This window comes from Prionailurus viverrinus, chromosome C1 (genome assembly GCF_022837055.1).
Source record: "Prionailurus viverrinus isolate Anna chromosome C1, UM_Priviv_1.0, whole genome shotgun sequence".
Classification (NCBI taxonomy): domain Eukaryota; kingdom Metazoa; phylum Chordata; class Mammalia; order Carnivora; family Felidae; genus Prionailurus; species Prionailurus viverrinus.
In genome coordinates, this window is record NC_062568.1 from 13,434,043 (window position 1) to 13,455,590 (window position 21,548).

Consider the following 21,548-nt stretch of genomic DNA (forward strand, 5'->3'; position numbering starts at 1 on the left):
CGAGTCGGGGGGGGGGGGCAGAGAGAGGGGGAGACACAGAATCTGAAGCAGGTTCCAGGCTCTGAGCTGTCAGCCCAGAGCCCGACGACGACGGGCTTGAACTCATGAACTGTGAGATCATGACCCGATCTGAAGTCACTCGCTTAACCGACTGAGCCACTCAGGCGCCTCTCATCTCAGACTTTCTAAGGTCCATCAGCAGTGCTTAGCAGATAGCAGTCATTGATATCTGTTGTTTTTAATTGAAATTTTTGATGAAAATTTCCATCCTTCTTGGGACGTCGCTCTTTTGTTCAAAACCCTGTTAACTTTTTCTAAGTAACACCAGGGGGCACTGTTCCCTTGATAATGCCTGTTCCGGGACCAAAACATTAAGGCTGCCTTTGGGAAGCGCCAGCTATAGCTAGTCTGTCTCATTTTGCATCACACAGCCCTAGAAATTCAGAATAGTGAGATTTCGGAGGCAGGTCTCCTAGGAGGCTGGTGGGCTCAAATGTTTTTGTTTTTTGTTTTTTCTCCCTGAAAGAATAAAGAGCACTTATATAATGATATTAGAATGGAAAATACCATGTAAAGGGAAAACTAGCTGTTGTAGGCAAATTTCTCTAATTGGGCAGCTGCAATAAGGAAAGAAGCATTAGTGTTTGGAGTGGAATCAGTCCTGACTGGCCACAGGGAGACGTGAGTATGGATCAGTTGGTGAACAATAGTGCTTTAAGGTAAAATAATATATTTATTATTAAAAAAAGAAGAAGCATGCCATCCCAGGGAAACCCCTGAACCTGAGGAGGCTTTACAGGGAAAAAGTTAGAGCCAGTGGACACTGTCAAGGGTGTAGGCGGATACTATTTCAGGCTCGTGTGTGTGTCTGTGAGGTCACACAGTCATAATTTTTGTTTGTTACTCATTGTTGTGATAGTTTTTATTTCATTTTTTTTCAATGAGTAATTCATGCAAAAGACAAACATTTCAAATAGCATTTAAAGGTCTAGTGTGAAAAAATAGGTCTTTCTACTCCTTTTTCTAGTCGCTCCTTTTCCTTCTTTAAAGCAACTACGGATGCCATCTTGTGAATTCTTAAAGCTATATGTAGGTTTGTATATATGTAAGTATGTACATACTCAGTCAAATACGTATCTGGGTGTGTGTGTGTGTGTGCATTTTCACAAATGGCAGCATGCTATCCACATAATCCATCACTTAATTCTAGAACTTAGAAATCATTCATAGCAATATATTGAGAAGATCTGCCTTAATATTCTTTAATGGTAACAGAGTTTTATTTAATGAATATATCAACATGTATTTAATTGATATGCTACTAGTAGACTCTTAAGTTGTTTCCATTCTTTTGTTGTTATGCCTGGTGACTGTCCTTGTATTTACTTTTCCTATGTGTAAACATATGAGTAAACTAGCAGTGGAATAGCTAAATCGAGGAATATTTGTAATTTTACTCTTGCTCACATAATGCCAAATTGTCTTCCAGAGAGATTACGCAGCTAAACTCTCACTAGTCATGCAGGAGAACAGGAGGGTACAACACAGGATGTTCACACTAATGACTTACTAGTTCTCAAGGCTCTGCGGGATATCATGGAATATGTAGAGCTTTGGGTCACCGCTTCCTAGCCCATTTCTGCTTCCAGCCAACTCCCTTTATCCCTTCTTCCTTCGTTCTTCCTAGTATCTAATGTAACTTTTTAATTTTAATTTTTATTTATTTTGAGAGAGAGACAGAGAGTGCAAGCAGGGGAAGGGCAAAGAGAGAGGGGGGAGAGGGAGAGAGAATATCTCAAGCAGACTCTGCCCTGACAGCCTGCACTCCAACTCATGAACCCTGAGATCACGACCTGAGCTGAAATCAGGAGTCAGACACTTAATTGACTGGGCCACCCAGTTGCCCCAATAATTGAATTTTTACGAGACTTGGTTTCTTCATCTCTAAAGGGGAGATGCCAGTCACAGCCTTACTATGGAATCGTGAAGAGTAAATCGAGAACATATGTAGTATTACTGAACTTTTAGCATTATAGTGGACCTGTGAGAGCAAATACTCTGACTCCGTAATTTTCCCTTGAAAAAGATAAGGACCTTGAAGGTGCTTGGGATTAAGCCATTTTCACATCTAGGTGCTCTCAGAACCAGAGCTGGAATCTAGATGTCATTCCCAGTCTGTTGCGCTCTTCACTATATCCAAACCTGATAGAATTCATCTCGGGATCGATAACGGCCATTCTGCTCTCCTGCCTCTGACTTGTAAATATTTCAATGGGAAATATGAAGACATCGGAGGAAGTTATAAGTAGCTTTTCCTCTGGAAAAGATCGGCAGCTCCTGCCTCTATATCCACCACACTTCCTGACCTCCTTAACTGTTGTGAGCTCTTTGAGGGCAGAAGCCTCAAAGGGTCAGAATATGTATGAGGCACACAGTAGTTATTTGTTGAATTGACTTATTGAACTCCTTCTCTTCATATATTGTTGTCTGTAAATGAAGGGGTGGGGTGTTCCTGACCTGAAGTACTTCAAGATTTTTCCTTGTAGTATCTGTGGATTTGCTCTGAAATCTGTTACTTCAGCCACATGCCTTGTCATACTTATCTATATTAGTGTTCATCTAACTTTGAAATGAGTTATACCCTGATAATCCAGAGTGGTGTAACCCAATCTTATGAAATTGTTGGGGAAATTGAAATATTTACTGATAAAAAGCTTAAATTTTTTTTTTTTTTTTTTTTTTTGCTATGTAGACATTAGAGTCTGATAGATCATTTCAGGTGCTTGGTATGGTATTACCATATTTAATTAGAACATGGCATTGGTTAAAAACTGTTTCTCATTGTGTTTCATGTTGTTATATTTACTACCACTCAAAGAAATTGCTATTAAGGTGGATTCCCAGAGAGAGGCTGGTTACTACGTTAGGAGTTTCTGTTATTTATTTATTTTTTAATTAATTAATTAATTAAACATTTTTTATTTAATTTTTTTTAATGCTTATTTATTTTTGAGAGAGAGAAACAGAGACAGAACATGAGTAGAGGAGGGGCAGAGAGAGAGGGAGACACAGAATCTGAAGCAGACTCCAGGCGCTGAGCTGTCAGCACAGAGCCCGACACGGGACTCAAACCCGGGAACCATGAGATCATGACCTGAGCCGAAGTCAGATACTTAACTGACTGAGCCACCCAGGCACCCCAGGAGTTTCTGTTATTTGAAGGCTGTTACCAGATGGACGGTGACACTGTTTGGTTACCAGTTGTAATTACTTTCACCTCAACCCCTGCAAACATTGACTTACTTTCATACAAGTATTCACCTATTTTTCCTCCTAATCTACCTTGAACAGGACCAAACCTAAGAAAATAATTCTTAGGAAAGAGGGTTGGGTCTAGAGCAGATTAATTTTCCCGAGGCAGAACTTCTGCCACATTTTGAACAGTACTTCCTGGAGGCTTAAGTTTATCCGAAGGACCTGAACTGAGAAATAGGACCAGGTTGGGATGTACTGTGTGATGGAAAGAAGTGACTGGTATTTACAGCTAGACTTGATTTCTGGCCCTCCACTCTGTGTCAGTACCCTGCACTTCTTGGGTCCTGGTGCTGGTACAAAAGCTGCTGCCACTAACCCTTGTCACCTATGCCTCCCCACCCCCCCACCCCCCATCTCTTCTCCTAATTTGTCCTTAGAGAAACGTGGGGGTTGGTGTACTACTGCCAGTGGGCCACCTCTGGCTTGCTGCCTATTTTTCAGGAGTTACATTGGAACCCCAGCACCCTGATGTATTACACGTTGTCTGTGGGTGCTTTCCTGCTACAATAGCAGAATTGACTATTGTGACAGGGACTGTATGAGCCACAGAGCTGAAAATACTGACTACCTGGCTCATACAGAAAATGTTGCTGACCTCTGATCTAGGGCATTTCTTCTTAGTGCCTCCTTTAGCTCATCTGCTTGGGGGTAGGGAGAGGAACTCCGATAGCATGCACTAGCCACAGAGAGATGATTGATTTTAGCTTTTTTCTTTGGCTATGGCTTTCTCCTTTCTAAAGCTACTGAATACCTTGCGTAGGTGAATTAAGTGATTTTCCTATATAGCTGTGTATTATCATGTGAGAATACCATCTTAGCTGCTCGGTGGCGTGGCTATGCTCACGTCCTTCTTATCTCTTGTTAAAAGCAAGGCGTGCTAGTCGGTTTATTCCTTCCCAGACTGGCCTCTTGGTGACTGGCTGGCTTCTGTTACTATGACCTGAGACTTTGGTGCATTTGTGGGAGCAAATTGAAACTCTGGGCTCATTCTGGGCTATTGGCAGCCCTGAAATGGCTCGTAATCAGTGTCTGGGTTTAATTTGAGACTGACCCAAGGCTCTCTACTCTCTGTTGGTTTTTGTCTTCTGTTATATGCCAGCTAGCTCACTCTGTTTAAGCCACACCTACTTTCCTGAAGGTTACTTGGGTTTCCGCTTTTGTCCCTCAGTCTCTGAGGAGAATTGAGGCAACACCTTCCTCTTATCAACTCTGTCACATCCTTCTCTTTATTTTCTTCTTTTTTAAACAAATTTTAAGTTTATTTCTTTATTTTGAGAGAGAGAAAGAGAGAGAGACAAAAAGAGAGAGAGCATGAGTAGGGGAGGGACAGATAGGGAGAGAAAGAGAATCCTAAGTAGGCTCAGTGCTGCAAGCATGGAGCCCAATGTGGGGCTTGAACTCACAAACCGTGAGATCATGAACTAAGCTGAAATCAAGAGATGATGCTTAACTGACTGAGCCACCCAGGCACCCCACGTCCTTCTCTTTAAATTGCCACTCCGGGTTATCTGTCCCTGTGTTCTCCTCTATTCTTCCCATCCTTTTATCCGTGCTGCGAAGAAAACCCTTGAACTTCTTTCACATACCTATTTAATTATTTTATTACTGTATTTGTGTAGATGGATTGCTTGCCTATGAAACTGTAAGTCCCTGTGAAAACATTTATTTTTCAATATTTTTCCTAGTTCCTAATATAGTGTTAGGGAGTACTCTGTAAGTGTCTGTTGGCTGATGGACGTCTCTTCTATGAAAGGTCTCCCAGCATTTGATTCGTCCTCTCATGGGCATGAGCCTGGCCTTGCAGTGCCAAGGGAGGGAGCTAGCAACCTTGCTTCGAATGAAAGATCTGGAGATCCAGGACTACCAGGAGAGTGGGGCTGTGCTGAGCCGAGGTGAGAGGGTATTCTTTGGGGGTGTTGCGAGGGGAATGGTTCAGATGGTCAAAGGGCCTCAGAAAAGGGGAGAGTCGTTTGCATTAGAGATGGGTTTCCCTGGGGAGATGCTGACCAGATGCTGGGTGACACTTCTCTCTGCCTTGAGGACTTGGCTGGTGTCCAGTAGCCATAGAAGCTGTAACTGAGTCCAGCCATGGCCTAGGTTATGGCAAGAGGGGACTTTGGAAAAGGGCCAACAGCTCTATACAAAATTGTACGAGGGCGACACAGACTTGGGACCTTAGGAAGTGCTAGAGTTTCAGCTTCAGAATAAAAACTCAGTTTGACCTTTGTCTTCGTGGCAGGAAAAACTCCTAAGAGCACATGCTGCCACCGAACATGTCCTGTGTGGCTAATCACCCTTTCCTCCTCCTGTTTGCTCACACACTCTCATCCCTTCTCCTGCTGGACGCTGGGTGCTGCATGTTTATGCTCTTTCCCAAGAAATCTTGGGCTCTGTTTCTTTTCCTTCTCACAGTCAAGAAGCTCATCCTAAGACTAATATTTCTTTTCTGTATCCCTTCTTATTACAGATCGGCTGAAGACAGAGCCATTTGAAGAAAATTCCTTCTTGGAACAATTTATGGTAGAGGTAGTGTATGCAACAATAAGAACTTTCTTTTTCCTTGCGCAACTTCGCTTTATTTTCTCACGCGTTTTGGGTGTTAGCTCGCTTGCATGGTTGGGAAGTCCTTTCTCTGAAAAAGGTGCGTAGAGAAAATCTGATAAAACTTGAGACGCATATTGGGGAAGATAGGGTGAAATAGGGGGCAAGAATATAAAAGGCGAAAGTGGGCTGGTTAACATTTGTAAAACATCTCTGTTAACGTAGGGATTTCATTTGGAATTCTCTAACCTTGGAAAGTTTGGTTGACCAGTTGATAAATTTTTGCTTGTTGAGATCAGATCGCAGGTCTGGATTATAGGGTGGGGGGCTAGTTATTATTACTTGTCCAGGCCCCTTCAACATCCCACAGCAGAGGAAGGTGAAAAGCACAGGGCTACCATTTGGGAACTGTCTTGTGGGCACAGTAGGCTGTGGAAAATCACAGTGTTTATACAAGGGGACTGGCAAAGGAATGAATGGGGAGTAGATAATTGTGGCCTGTCAGAAGCTCCTGCCTAGGTTTCCCTTCTAAGGATTGAGCTTGGCCAAAAGAAACATCTATTAAATGCCAAACAGGGGGAGTATTAATAATAGTGACCTTTGATAATAACAGTCAATATTGATCTTCTCCTTCTCTAACTCTTTTGGGACTGGTTAGTTGTACAGTGAGTACCTTAGTATTATTGCCCTGTTTTCTAATTATATGTGTTACCCAAGTTGGTACTTTACTATGTAAGCAAATAATGCTATTATAATATTGCGTTCTGTATAGATTATTCATATTTTTGTCTTGTCATCTAGGCTAATTTGTAAACTCTTTGTGGACAGGGACGGTGACTCATATTTCTTTTGAACATGAAATTAATGTTTTTCACAGGGCTAGGCCTAAAGCAGGTGTTCTTGACTTGGAACCTTCTGTTCTGCCTCTGTGCATTGGCCAAGCCAAGACGCCATGATGCTTGGGGTCTTAACACTAAGAGCAAAAAATGCGAGTTGAGTGCTCAGTCCACCTACTGAAGCAATTTAACTCTGGAGAAGAAGGAAAGCATGTACTGTTGAGTCCTGAAGCAGAGGAGATTTCAAGTCTTTATGGGGAAAGAGAGACCATTACACTTGCCACAGAGAGATTTCCTAGGCCATTTTTCTGCCAGATAGCTTCCTCTGTCCATAAGTGTAGGTATTAAGGAGGTTAACACAGGCCGGGGGTGACATGCTAATTCCCTGCCTCAGCCCCTTAGTTAAACAATACAAAGCTTCGTCTTAGCCCCAGCAGAGAGGTCCCTTCCTGATCTAGTGCCCACATACTTACCAACTTGATTTCTTAACATTTTTCTTTATGAACTTTATACTTCAGTGACAGACAATGACTTTGAATTGCCAAAGTGCCTTTCTTCAGCCTTTATGTCTTGGCATACACTGTTCCCTTAATCTATAATGCCCAACGCCCTGGCCTTATCTACCTTGTAAACTTCTATTAATCTTTGAAGTGTCAGCTTTGGCTTCTTTGGGAGACCTTTCCAGACTCTCCTTGTAAAGATAGTCCTTCTTCCCGCCACCATAGTACCTTGGTTCCTACCTCTGTTTTACCACTTACAGCTTTGTGATATTACCGTTTATATGTCTGCCAGACTATGCCTTTCTCCTCCATTGATCTGTGGACAGTTTGAGGACAAGGACTGTGTTGAATGCTTTTCTGTATCCCCAGCACTGAACAGAGTGCCTAGGAGTCGTAGGTTCTCACTAAGTTTGTGGATGAAGATGTTGGTAAATCCGTGCTAGGGGAATTTCATGAAAAGTGTGGCGGTGTGGCCTGTGCATACAGTGCTGCTTGTGAGACCTATATTTGGGGTATTCAGTTATTCTCTTGGTTTATTTTGCAGCTTCGGATAAATCAGTACTCAGAGCCTCCATTTACTCATTTGTAAAATTGGAAGCTCCTCTCTTCCATGCTTTGGGGTGGGGGCAATCCTGCAGAATCGAATGAGAAAGCATGGAGAGTCCTGGTGCCAACCCAGGAAGAATATTGGTGTTTTGGAACCAATTACTTCAGGAATACTGGTCTTCTAAGTACTGGGTGGATCACACCCAAACCACATAGACTTAACGGAATTTTATATATCTGCAAAGGAGTTGAGAGACAAGTGGCTGTAGCTTTCCATTTCATAGATTAAGAAATTGGGCCCCAGAGAGGCTAAATGACTTGCCTAAGGTCATGTAGCTGTAGCTGTATGTTTAGGACCGCCTACATTTCTTATCTGGGATCATCCCTATTTTGTTTTGCCACGCTAACTGGCTGTATACACCAATTAGAGGAGAGTTAAGGGCTAGGACAATGTGGAATTCTTGTGACCTCTGGGATCACTGCAGTGTCCTCTGGGATCACTGAATGTCCTGCATAGCCGCTAGAACCCGTTTCCTCATGGGACTGCAGAATTTCTTAGGGCCACTGTACCTTTTCAGTTACTCTTCTTGCCTGGGGTCCTACAAACAGGACACAGAAGGGTCATGGGGTCACCCAAGACAGCTGAAAGGATGTGCCATCAAAATAAGCAACATAGGAAGATAAACAAACCGGGGACAGAGAGCTCGGGATGAAGGTAGAGGGGGGCCACGGCTGATGTCAGAGGGCCATGCGGTCAGTGCCTAGGGTCTGTTTTTCCTAGTTCTAGGCTAGAGGCCATAGAGATAGAGCACAGAGGGCAGTAGGGCAGGGAAGTTTCTAGGAGACTAGGCCAGGAAAAATATTTAAGGGTTGAACAGGGGTTACATCTTCATATTTAGTTCTTTTGTTTTTCCTCTCCTGCCAAGAGCCTTCGATTTCGCATTTCCAGGGAGCCCCAGGGGGCCAACTGATGGTGGCCTGATCTAGGGGGAGTACTGGCAGTGTTCCTCAAGTTGGCTGGATGGAGTGGCTGCTGGTCTGATCTTCATAGAGGGAAGATCCCCATAAAGAGCATTTCCTAGGACTGGGGGCTGGGAGGCACCATCAGGAATGGAAGATGAGTCCAGGAATGGGGGACTATTACCACATGGCAGTAGGAACTGTGTTAAAGAAGTTTAGGAGGATGGGGCTGGCATGGCCCTCTCTCACTCTAGTCCACTGGAGGGAGTTCCTTCCCCTGGCCCTGTCCATGCCTCCCTCTCTCCATCTGGTTGCCATCAGGCTGTGCGGCTGCTGGCGGGCTCTTTATTTATTTATCCCAGTGTAATGGGGTGAGGAGGGAGCTGGCCTGAGGCTGGCATTCCGAGGCCGTGCCACTGAGCCACAGGCGGTTTGCATGGGTGTGTGAGTCACTGGGGCTGCATGCTGCTCAAACCAGACGCGGCCAGGCTCAGGGACAGCAGGCAGCCCAAAATAGAGCCCCGCCCTCTGCAGCTGGCAACCCCTGGCGGGGAATCAGCCCTTAACACCAAAACCTGAGCGGTTGCGTGAAGTTGGCTTCCTTAGGGAGGGGGCCTTAACGGATTCTCTCCTTCCCTATCTTCAGAGGAGAGTATTCAGCATAGCCAGTCATTCCCGTTGCTGCAGGCTGCATGCCTTGTAAGATTTAAATTAATCCGTTCGGTATAGTGCCTTCACCAATGTCTATTATATGGTTATAGTTATGTACCTATAGGTAGCATTGATTTGACTCAGCGTCCTAAATGTAGCCTTGTGTCCTGTCTAGTTTTAAGTTACTGTCTTCATTCTCTGCCTGGTTGCAGCCCGATGCTAGAGCAGATGCTTCAAGTTGTGAAGATACTCACTGCTGCTCTTAGAAAGCTAGAGGTTATATCAGTGATCCCTGGGGAAGATGATCTTTTAACCTGGAATCTGCTGTCCTGTTGAGTTCATTCACAGATAGCCTCTGCTTGGTTTCCTTGGCCAGTGTTCCATTCTTTACCTGCCCCTTAAATGTTAGTGTTACTCAAGATCCTGTCCTTATCCACTCACCCTTCCCTCTCTGGGGCATCTCATCCAGACCCCAGTTTCAACTGTCGCAAGTACACCAGTGAGTGCCAATCTTATGTCTCTACTATGCTGCAGCCCATATTTTTTTCTGCACATTTGACATGTCCACCTGGATGCCCCACATGCAATGCCCTAAACTTGTCCAAAAGAAACCATCTACTCCCCTAAACCCATTTCTCTTCCTCTATTCCTTATCTTGGGGAATCGTACCAGTATCCGTTCAGCTTTCTAAGCTGGAAACTTGACAGTTACCCATTTTTCTGTTTGTCCTTACTTTCAAAGCCTAACTTGTCAACTCTCTTTTGAATCTGCTCTTCTCTATTCCGGCGTTCATTGCCTTAGATTAGCACCCCCACCCCCGTCCCCCTTTTATTGGTTTGACCTTCCAGTAGTGTCCTAGCTTGTCACTCAGTCAGTCCTTATTCCCCTCCAGTTGAATTTGCGTTCTGTCAGAGTGGTCTCTTTGAAACGGAAACAGAAAACCAGATTGCTTAGAGTCATTTAGGGGTTCCCGGTTGCCTACAGGATAAAGTTCAAACTCCTTGCATAGCACACAAGGTCATTCACACAAGGTCATGGCATATGATTTGGTCCTCTTGACCTCTGCAGTCTGATCCTCTGTCACTCTCCCACATTGAAGTCTTTATTTTATTTTTTTTATTTAGAAAATTTTAAAAATATTTATTTAGTTTTGGAAGAGTGCAAGCAGGGGAGGGGCAGAGAAAGGGGGACAGGATCCAAAGCAGCCTCTGCACTGACAAGCTGACAGCAGCCAGCCCAATGTGGGGCTTGAACTTATGAACAGTGAGATCATGACCTGAGCCGAAGCCGAAGTCAGACACTCAATGGACGAAGCCACTCAGGGGCCCCTACCACACTGAAGTCTTAATGCCCATACATCTCTTGACCAACTTGCCTGGTATTCTTTTCTGTCTCGTCCTCGTGGCAGATTCCTATTTAGCTTTCCTGACTCTGCACAGACATCATCTCTTTTGTGTTTTCCATGACAGTTTTTCCTTTCCGCAGTCTGCTCTCCTTTCAGGCACAGGGACACTATCCTGCTATTCCCACAGCCTCTTGTACATATCTCTGCCATGGCATTTGGCATAAGGGAAGATATGGAAATGAAAAAGAAGGATGGGGGGGACAGGGAAAATTGAGTTCGCTGATCTTTTCTCATTTAGGCTTTTCCTTTATAATGCTTGTTAATTCTGCGGCACCTGGGTGGCTCAGTTGGTTACGTGTCCAACTTTGGCTCAGGTCATAATCTCGTGGTTCATGGGGATGAGCCCCACGTCAGGCTCTGTGCTGACAGCTCAGAGCCTAGAGCCTTCGGGTTCTGTGTCTCCCTCTCTCTCTGCCCCTCCCCCAATTACGCATTCTCTCTCTCTCTCTCTCTCTCTCTCTCTCTCTCAAAACTAAATAGACGTTAAAAAAATTTAAATATAATGCTGGTTAATTCCTTCTCAAGATTTTCTTCACATGGCTTCTGTAGTATGATACTGTCCTGTCCTTCACCCTACTTCATTGGTTGCTCCATCTCCAAACCGCTTGCTGGTTCTTCTCCCTTATTACCTCTTCACGTTGGAGTGCCCAGCATTCAGTCCTTGGTGCTCTTATATTTTTTCACTCACTCCTTTAGTGATCTCATGTAGTCTGTGGCTTTGACCACCTTGTTGATGAATCCCGAATTTAATTTTTATTCTTAGACTTTCCCCCCAGACTCTGGGCTGCCTGCTCAACATATCCGCACGGAAGTCCGCCAGAGTGTCAAACTCAATGTGTCCAAAACTGAACTCCTAATCTTACCCCCAAATTTGCTTTTCCAACAGCCTCCTCACATCTTAGTTGATGGAAACATCATTCTTTCACTTGCTAGGGCCATAAACTTTGGAGTCATCCTTGACTTCTTTCTCTCACATCCTGCCTCTAGTCCATCAGGATCTCCTGTTGGCTCTTCCTTCAAAACACATGCATACTTTCACCTCTGCTGCTACCCTTCTGGTCTGAGCCATGTTTGTCTCTTTCTTGCATTATTGCAGTAACCTCCTTACTGGTATCTGCTGCTACCTATGCCTCCTTCTGGCCCATTACCAACAAAGCGATCTTATTAAAACACAGATCACATCATGATACTCCCCTGCTCAAAGTCCTTCATATTGGCTTCACATTACACTTATAGAGCAAAATCCTACATGATCTGGACCTTGTTACCTTTCTTTTTTTTTTTTTAATGTTTATTTATTTTTGAGAGAGAGAGAGACAGAGCATGAGCAAGGGAGGGGCAGAGAGAGGAGACACAGAATTGGAAGCAGGCTCCAGGCTCTGAGCTGTCAGCACAGAGCCCGACGTGGGGCTCGAACTCACGAACCACAAGATCATGACCTGAGCCGAAGTTGGATGCTTAACCGACTGAGCCACCCAGGTGCCCCATGGACTTTGCTTGTTACCTTTCTGACCTCATCTCCTACCACTTTCTCCTTCTTTTACTCCACTGCATCCACACTGGCCTTGTGCTGTTTTTCTAACTCTCTTTGACTACCACCTGATTTTAGTCCTCTTTGCAGCCTGTTTCCTCTGCCTGGAATGCTCTTTCTTCAGATATTTGTGTGGCCAACTCCCTCACTTCCTTTTTGTCTATATTAATTATCTACTGGGGCGCCTGGGTGGCCCAGTTGGTTAGGCGACTGACTTCGGCTCAGGTCATGATCTCACGGTTCATGGGTTCGAGCCCTGCGTTGGGCTCTGTGTTGACGGCTCAGAGCCTGGAGCCTGCTTCGGATTCTGTGTCTCCCTTTCTCGCTGCTCCTCCTCCGCTTGTACTCTGTCTCTCTCTGTCTCTCAAAAATAAATAAATGTAAAAAAAAAATTTAGTTATCTACTTCTTTATAACACATTGCTCCAAAATGTCATAGTTTAAAACAACAAACAGTGTTGAGGGTCAGGGATTTGGAAGCAGCTTAAGCTGAGTGATTTCTGGCTCAGGGTCTCCCATGAAGTGGCAGTCAAGGTGTTGGCTGGGAATGCCATTATCATAAGGGGCTGGAGATTTCACTTCCAAGCTCTCTCATGTGGCTGTTGGCAGGAGGTGCCATTGCCTTGTCATATGGCCTCTCCATAGGGCTGCTCACATTACATGGTCCTGGCTTCCTCCAGAGCAAGTAATCCAAGAGACAGACTAAGACCAAAATGGAAGCTGCAGTCTTTTTACAACCTAATCTCAGAAGTGACAGCCCATCACTATCTTACTGTAATCCCTTCATTAGAAGTGAGTCACTAAGTTCAGGCCACACTCAATGGGAGGGTAATTAAGTCACACCTCTTAAGGGGAGGTGTCTCAAAAATATAATACATGGTTTTGTTCAAATGTCACCTTCACAATGGAGTTTACCCTGAGTATCCTATTTAAAATTGCAAGCCACATCCTTGCCCCTCTGTACATGGCACTCCCATTTCATTTTTACCAAGCTCTACTTTTAATTTTTTCCATAGCACTCACTTTCAACATATTATAAAATTTCCTTATTTCATTATATTCATCATTTATGGTATCTTCCCCCTGTTAGAATGTGTAAGCTCAGCAAAGACAAGTACGTATGTTTTGTGCACTGGTTTATCCAAAGTGCATAGAACAGTGCCTCTACACACAGTAGGCATGAAATAAATATTTGTTGAATGGATGAATGAATCTTATCTTCCCACTCCTCTTTATTTTCCCTACCTTATGAATAGGCCGTGAAATGATCACCTGTTGGTAGCCCGAGATCTAGATAGCCCTACTATAAATAGATGAGGAGCCTAAGGAAAGAAATGCTGTCTGATTGCCATTCTCTCACCTGCCTGTTTATTGGGAGATAGTCCCAACTTTGGGATGAACTATCAACCTTGAATCTTTTCTTACTGAGTGACCCCAGAACCTCTTTTTTAGACCAGTTAAGAAATTAAATATCACAAAAACCAAAAGAATAAGAACCTACCAAAATCCTGGAAAGAACATTAGTCATACAGCCAAAAGTAAGTTCTTAAGTTTCCTCTTTCCTCAAATTTTCCTCTCTCTGGGCTCTCCCTCCACAGTTAGAAGGGCTGCCCTGCTACCATATGCCTGGTATTCAGTATGTAGAGGAAGGCACAGGACCCAGTATGCCTTCATGGGCATCGTAAAGAAGGATAAGTCTAGATGCAGGAGACTGCCCTCCCTACCAGCATGCATGTCAGTTCTCTGATTGAGAGAACCCTGTGGTTAATTCATTCTCCCAGTATTCTCCGTGATGTATATGCACCGTGCCAGGTTCTGTGAGCAGACAGGGTATGAGAATATTATCGTCAAAGAGCTTTTGCTGTGCTTAATGAATGGTGATAGGGGCCACGGTAGTGGAGTGATCGGAAGAAGCTTCCTGCAAAAGGCAGGACTTGATCTGGACTTCCATGTTTGTTTTCGGTTTCGGTTTTGCTAGGGAACTCAGTGGAAGACATTTTAGCTGGGAAGCACATGGGTGAAGGCTGTAAAATAATAATGAGTGGGAGAGGCTTAGTCGAAAAAAAGGTTAGCAAGATAATAACTTCAGGCTAGGTTGTTGGGGGGCCTTAAATGCTGCTCTGGAAGATTGGTACTTCATTCTGAAGGTAAATGTGTTTCAGCTTTTTTTTTTTTTTTTCTGCCGGCATTCCATTTATTTGCCGGTTTGTGTTCAGTTATTAACATCTATCATTACAGGCAGTGATTCTCAAACCGGCACATCTCCTAGGAAGGAGATGAGCACTTCCTTCTTGTAGTTACTCATTTCTGTCGTAGATAGTGGGAAGCTGTGGAAAGTTTTGGCTGGAGAATTGACATAGGAAAGTGATCTTTGGGAAGATTAGTCTGTCCGTGGTATGCCTATGTGAGCTCAAGAATCGTGGTACTGTTGACAGACTAGGAAAATCATGGGTGGGGCTCAATTAAATCTAATCTTGGGCATACAAAGGAATGGTTTTCCTTATTTAAAACACAAATCCACCAGTATTTGAGCTCTGGAATGAAAATCTCCAGAGAGGAAGGAATGGCTGCATATGTTTCTCAGCTACATTTCTTCGGAATTTTGCCTCCTCTGGGGTTTTCCCAATGTGGTTCCTGTAGTCACTCTTGAGCCCTGCTGCCCCCGGCCACCACCTCTTTTCTTTTGGGCCCAAGGATGTATTAAAAGGCCTGTTTCTTTATTTTCCTTTTACAAAGCATTATAGGGGTTGATACTTTCCAAAGAAAATTTATCAAAAACCTGAGGGAAAGCAAAAAGGAAATCAACATAACAAATACAAGTGGAATAAAATCACTCATTTCCAAGAGAAGATTTCTGATTGTGGCAATCCTAATAGTGAAGGACTTCATCAGCCTCTAAATTCTCATATCCAAAAGCCTTGAAATCAAGTGTTCCTAACTCAGATGACTACAGGGGACCAGCGTGATATGTGTATCAGGCTGGATAGAAGACAACAGAGATTTGTAGGGGTCTGTGGAAAACTGAATTGCGCATGCCCCCTGTGTCTAGACCCAGATAGGCTAGCACAGTTGAACAGACACTGCTCTGGGGGATTGTGTATCGTACTTCATTCAGAGGAAGTTACCAACTCTTCTAAAATGAAAACTGTTTTTGTTTGTTTGTTTAGCTCCACTGAATCCACCATTAGTCTCTTATTTGGTTTCATTCTTATTTCCAGTCTGAGAAATCCACTTAGTTGAGAATCGAGTTGTGAGGCAGTGATGATGGATATCTTATTTCTGGCAAACATCTAGCCTTCTTAGGCCTAAACTCTAAGCTTCTCATACCTCTGGGACATTTGGCAATGATTCACACAGTTGAATCTCTCTCCTCTTTCCCCAGTAGAGGAAAGGTTTCATCAAAGTCCATTCATTACATTATGGCCATTAAACAGTGCTTTAGTGTATAAAAAATGATGACTTATATATGATCAGAGTCAATGAAAACATATAAGATGAAAGTCTTTTTCACATACGTGTTGGATTTAAATTGATTGTAGGACCTATAAGTGGTAATGCTCAGGAAAGCACTGACAAAGTGGGTTTGAAGCTTAGGTTGAAAAGACCTATAGAAATAGATCTGGGAGTCTGCTGCAGAGGAGAGATACCTGAAGTCATGAGAGTGGATGCCTGTTTTGCTGGGAAGAGCATGAAGAAAAGAACAAAAGTCCAATGATTGAGATTTGGAGAAGAGTCAGAGTTGGAAGTAGTAGTAGGAGCCAGTGAAGGAAGTGCGAGCAGATAGGAGAATCTGAACACAGTAGTTAATTAACCCAGAAAGGGGAACAGACAGTTATCAAGTACATACGTACATGTGCCAAACACAGTGCCAGGTCGTTTGTCTAACTTACAATCCTTAAACAAACCTATGAGGTTGGTGATATTATTTTCATTTGAAAGATAAAGAAGCAGAGGCTCAAGGGCTAAGGAATTTGTTTCAAGTCAACTCACCTGATTTTCTCATATTTGTCTTTACTCAAATCCCGTGCTCTTCTCGTCACCCCAGAGGGGGATCCAGAGCGCCGTCCGCGGGAGAGAGACCAAAGTGAACGAGTGCCTGCCTGCCTGCCTGCCCGCCAGAGGAAAGTCCATTAGGCAATTTGTGATCTTGGGCAATATCAGCAGATTGCAGGCAGCTAAAGAAGGATCAGTTGATAAGGCAATGGACACAATGGGTATAGAACTCTCATTATTTCATTTCACAATGAAAAGGAATTGAGAGCTGGCTGCTGAGTTAGCTGTGGCTTAGCAGAACCCCTTCTGAAGGTGAGAAGATGCACGTGTGTTTGAAAGCAAAGGAGGAGCCACTGGAACAGCAGCAACGTAAGCTGATAAAGGGAAAATGATAGAGGGAAGCAAGGACCTGTGGAGTTGAGCAGAGTGGGAGAATTAGTCCTTCCTCTGAGATTTGCGGATGGCCTGAAGGCGCAGGTGATGTTTTGAGCAGATGACTTGATCTCGGCCTATTTCCATCCTCTTTCCCCAGGAGATGTTGCCTGTTCATTCAGGAATTTTAAAGTCCTTCCCAAGGACTTTTAGCATCAGATGGTTCCATGACTTTTCTGTTAATGACCAAAATAGTGAAACAGACAGGAGTGAAAGTATCAGCTGTATTCTTTCCCTCTTCTGAACTCCTGTGTCGCTTTGTGTCTTTTCTGTGTCACTTATCACTGTAGTGCCTTGTATATAGGAGGCACACAGTGATGAGTGGTTATAGCTTAAAGGCCGTGGCATTGGAAGATCCTCTCACGTGGGTAAATGTTGTCTCTGGTTATAGAAATGTGGAGGAAAAACAAAAGAATCAAATGACTTACCTTTAAGCTTTCCTGATGTGTTGGCTTCCTAAGTTTAATTTTTTTTAATGTTTTTTTTGTTTCTGAGAGAGAGAGAGAGAGAGAGAGCGCACACGAGCAGGGGAGGGGCAGAGAGAGAGGGAGACACAGAATCCAAAGCAGGATCCAGGCTCTGAGCTGTCACTACACGCTGCTTGGACCCACGAACCATAAGATCATGACCTGAGCCGAAGTCGGACGCTTAACCGATTGAGCCACCCAGGCACCCCGGCTTCCTACCTTTAGCCTTATGCCTAAAGTGTTCTCTTATTATAGCCTTACTCATGGGTGATATTTCTTTTGGATAGTGAGCCACATTGAAAAGTGAGAGACTGAGTCCTGTAGGTTAGCAGTTGAGCAGTCCAGTGCGTAGGGAGCAAGATGTTAGGATTCATGGGTATTCTTGCTTTCTCCCATAAAGGAATTGTCAAGGGAGAGATTGCCATTAAAAATCTCAAGAAACAGTTTTTTCATTTTGTATGGGAAATCTTTAGTCTATTTTTTTAAATTTTATTTGAGAGAGAGAGAGTGTGTGTGTGAGTGGGGCAGAGGGAAAGAGAGAGAACCTCAAGTAGGCTCCACACTCAGTGCAGAGCCCAATGAGGGGTTCGATCCCATGACCCTGGGATCATGATCTGAGCTGAAATCAAGAGTCAGACACTCAACCTACTGAGCGACCCAGGTGCCCCTAGTCTATTTGTTTTTATATTTAGAGGTTTAAACTCTATGTAGATGGTACATTTTAAGCACCATTGGAAATATGAAACATTGTGGAATCATGCAGAAAAGTGAAAATGTGGTTTCTGCCCTTGAAAGGTGGACTTTTGAGGGAGATCAGACCACTGGAATTTGCATATATACAAAGGATATTCTAAATACTTAAAATATATGTCACCTCAGAGAGAGAAGAAACAGATTCATTTGCATAGCAAGCTAGTTTGGAAGAGGTATTTCTGGAGAGGTAAATCTTTTATTTATTTATTTATTTATTTATTTATTTATTTATTTATTTATTTATTTATTTATTTTTCAATATATGAAATTTATTGTGGGGCGCCTGGGTGGCTCAGTCGGTTAAGCGTCCGACTTCAGCTCAGGTCATGATCTTGCGGTCCGTGAGCTCGAGCCCCGCGTCGGGCTCTGGGCTGATGGCTCAGAGCCTGGAGCCTGCTTCCGATTCTGTGTCTCCCTCTCTCTCTGCCCCTCCCCCGTTCATGCTCTGTCTCTCTCTGTCTCAAAAATAAATAAAAAACATTAAAAAAAATTTAAAGAGAAAACCTCTTAAAAAAAAAAAAGAAATTTTTTGTCAAATTGGTTTGCATACAACACCCAGTGCTCATCCCAAAAGGTGCCCTCCTCAATACCCCTCACCCACCCTCCCCTCCCTCCCACCCCCCATCAACCCTCAGTTTGTTCTCAGTTTTTAAGTCTCTTATGCTTTGGCTCTCTCCCACTCTAACCTCTTTTGGAGAGGTAAATCTTGAGCTAAGAGAATGTAGGGATTTCGTGCGGTGAATGGCTACTGAAGGAAAGACACAACTAGGTATTTTATTCAGTTACACAATCTGAGAGGCTCTCCCTAGGTGTGGTGGTTTGAGGGAATCCTTCAAAAACACTTTGGCTTCTGTTATTCTTATCCTTGAAGCTTGAGCACCTCTGAAACTGTACACTGCCCTCTTAGGATCTTTTACTCCACATAACCCCTTCCAATTTGGTGTGAGTGAAGCTAGGAATGGGGAGGATCTTTGAGATATGAAATGGGTGAGATTAGCTATCTACAGGAATGATTTACCCTACTGTTTGTAAATATATTGCCTATGAGACTAGGTTACAAGTCTCAGCAAGGGCGCAGGCGAGTAACTTAACGAAGGAAATCATGGTGTTTCTAGTATGTGCAGAGAAGATTAGAGCCATAGGATTTGGGGGGCTGGAAGGGTCTTTATCGATCTAAGAATATATCAAATCTCTTTGTTTTACTTTTGGGGAAATTAGGGCCTGCAAAGATAAAAGAACTTTATCTTTACCCCTGTAGACCAACTTTACCCCTGTAGACCAACAGGGGTAGGTTTTGGCACCAGGACCCATGGCTCTGAACTTCAGGTCTGGTATTATTCCATCATATTCTATTGCCTTGCCACGTGTTACACAGCGACACTTGGAACTTTATGTGGACAGTAGGCAGGACTGAGACCCATTTGTGAGCATTATGGAGACCTAGCCTATGTAAGAGATGGGAAAGTGGTCCGTGGCTGGAGTGCTCTGCCTGAGTACTCCTCTCTTCCTCCACATCTTTCTTGTAACCCTTGGTCTTGCACACCTCTGGGCTCTCATAAGCAATTAGAGAAAAACTTACATAATTTATTCATGAGGTCCGAGAAGATGGTCCAGAGGAGCAGAGTTGTATAGAATTTGAAAAAAGAGAAACTAAGGAGTAACAATTTATTAATTTATCTACCACAGTGCCAAAGCAGTGAAATAGAATGGGGACAAATGTCTAGTTTTTTTCCACAGTGTATATGAAGTCTCCCATAAAGTCATTTGCTGTCTTCTGCCTTTTTTTCTGTGTTTGACAAATAGCACTCAGTGTTTATTTGGCTTCCCAGGAAAAATCAGCTGAAGATAGTTCAGTCACTGGAATGGTATAGCCCCCCACCTTATAAACTAATACACTGGCATTTTAATTTCTAAAGTAGTGTTCTGTGATTTTAGTTAGCACTTGTCAGTCCTCTGGAATCTGATTATCCCTAAATGAACTAATGAAAACCAAGTTGGGGACTCTGGACTTTTGGTGACCCCTACAAAGTATAGACTTCCCATGAGATGCTGCTTCAACAGCTTCTCAGGGTCTCTCAATCTGTATATCTGGCTGTTTATCTCCCCTAACATTTCTTACTGCAAACGCTGAATCCTGGGGCTCCTCTAACCATCGTAGAGGATCGCGCTGGGTTTAAAAGCACCCAGCTAAGTCCTCAGGTAGTGCTTATTGGACACTGACCCTCTTGGTCATTGCAGTAGGTGGGCCTGGCCATGCTGCCCCTTTCATCAAACCTGGAAGCGTGTACTTCCAGAAAACGTGCCATCCATTTTGGGGCTTTGCCCAGCTAGAGAAGCCCTTTGGGTGGTGAGTGAAAGTGTGGAAGTTCTGCCTTGGAGGGGGACTCTCTCAGAGCTCTCTAATTTAAACTTTCTCTGACTGCATCTGCCCGTGGTGCAGAGGAAGATTGGCCCTTTTGCTCTCTTTGTTTTCTCACAGCCGTTTTGAGGAAATTTAGTGTCAGAGGACTTCCCAGAGTTTTGTTCCCCGGGTCTAGAGAGCCCTAATTCTTCGCAGCCCAAGGCTTGGTTCTAGTGGCCCTGAACTGGTCAGACCCTCTTGGATCAACCAGCAGTGATATTCAGACCAGTAACCTGTCTCACCTGAAACTGCTTCTCAGGCCTCCAAAGCCTGAATCAAGTGACCATTGTACCGATCTTGTATCGGGGCTCAGAATGTCAGTTTGCCGCTTGTCCTCGTATATAAATATAGGTGTCTCTAGATATAAAAAGTGAGAGAGTCTGTAAGTTGCTTTTTTTTTTCTATACCCCCTTTCATGGGGCAAGCTAATGAGATGCATATCATTAAAGACCCGATGTTTTGTGGGACGGAGTCTTTTAAACTGGATGTGCCTGGCTTAGTCATGGCAAATATTTACCAAAAAAAAAAAAAAAAAAAAAAAAAGAAAAAAGAAAAGAAAAAAAAAGGGACATACCATATAAAATTAGAGTTCTGAAAATAGTACTCAGAGAGGGAGAAAGAAAAAAAAAAAAACCAGGACAGAAAATACAGGCCAGTCTGTTTGGGGAAAAGGGAAAAAGAGATAAAATGAGAGAAACCTCGGCAGTAAAAACAGCATCTTGGTAAACAGACTATAAAAAAAAATTGTGACCTGCTTTCTGGCAGCCCTGGCGGCTGTCGAGCGGGTGAAGGTGGCAGAGCTGGCGTCTGTGTGGACACACGGTGCCCGGGGCGCACGGCTCCCCTGGCCGCGCAGGGCGTTAAATTTAGCCACATAATGATGGGCCTGAGGACAGCCTCTTGTTGACCACACCATAATTACTGCTTCGCTTTATGAATTTTATTTTGCTTATTCTGTTTCCTCCTTCTCTGGCATGAAGGGGGCCTGGAGTGGGGGGAGTCCCGCCCCCACACCCCTCCCCTTTCTGGACAAATGAGTCTTCATAGAAACCTGGGCTGTTGGGCCATTAGGGTAAAGACTAAGCTCTCTTGATTAATCGGAAAGGGAGGAAGGTTTCTGGTCGCGAAGGCTCTTGATTTAACATAGTAAAGTCAGAAGTGGAACTCACTAGCCCTGCTTCTCAGAGCTCTCAGAGAAAATACCCTGAAGTCTTTAGT

The 21,548-nt window shown here is 43.8% G+C and overlaps 1 protein-coding gene across 6 annotated transcripts in view; it reads left to right on the plus strand.

Annotated features, from left to right (window-relative positions):
- The window catches only part of NHEJ1 (non-homologous end joining factor 1), a 92,368-nt gene that overhangs the window by 16,293 nt on the left and 54,527 nt on the right, over positions 1 to 21,548 (plus strand). For all 6 annotated transcript variants that reach the window (XR_007154605.1, XM_047869690.1, XM_047869688.1 and 3 more), the window contains 2 exons: positions 5,069 to 5,207; positions 5,783 to 5,841. Coding sequence is in view for 5 of the 6 variants with exons in the window: in XM_047869690.1 (XP_047725646.1) it covers positions 5,069 to 5,207; positions 5,783 to 5,841 (198 nt within the window). In the remaining variant the exon portion in view is untranslated. The remainder of the gene's footprint in view (positions 1 to 5,068; positions 5,208 to 5,782; positions 5,842 to 21,548) is intronic.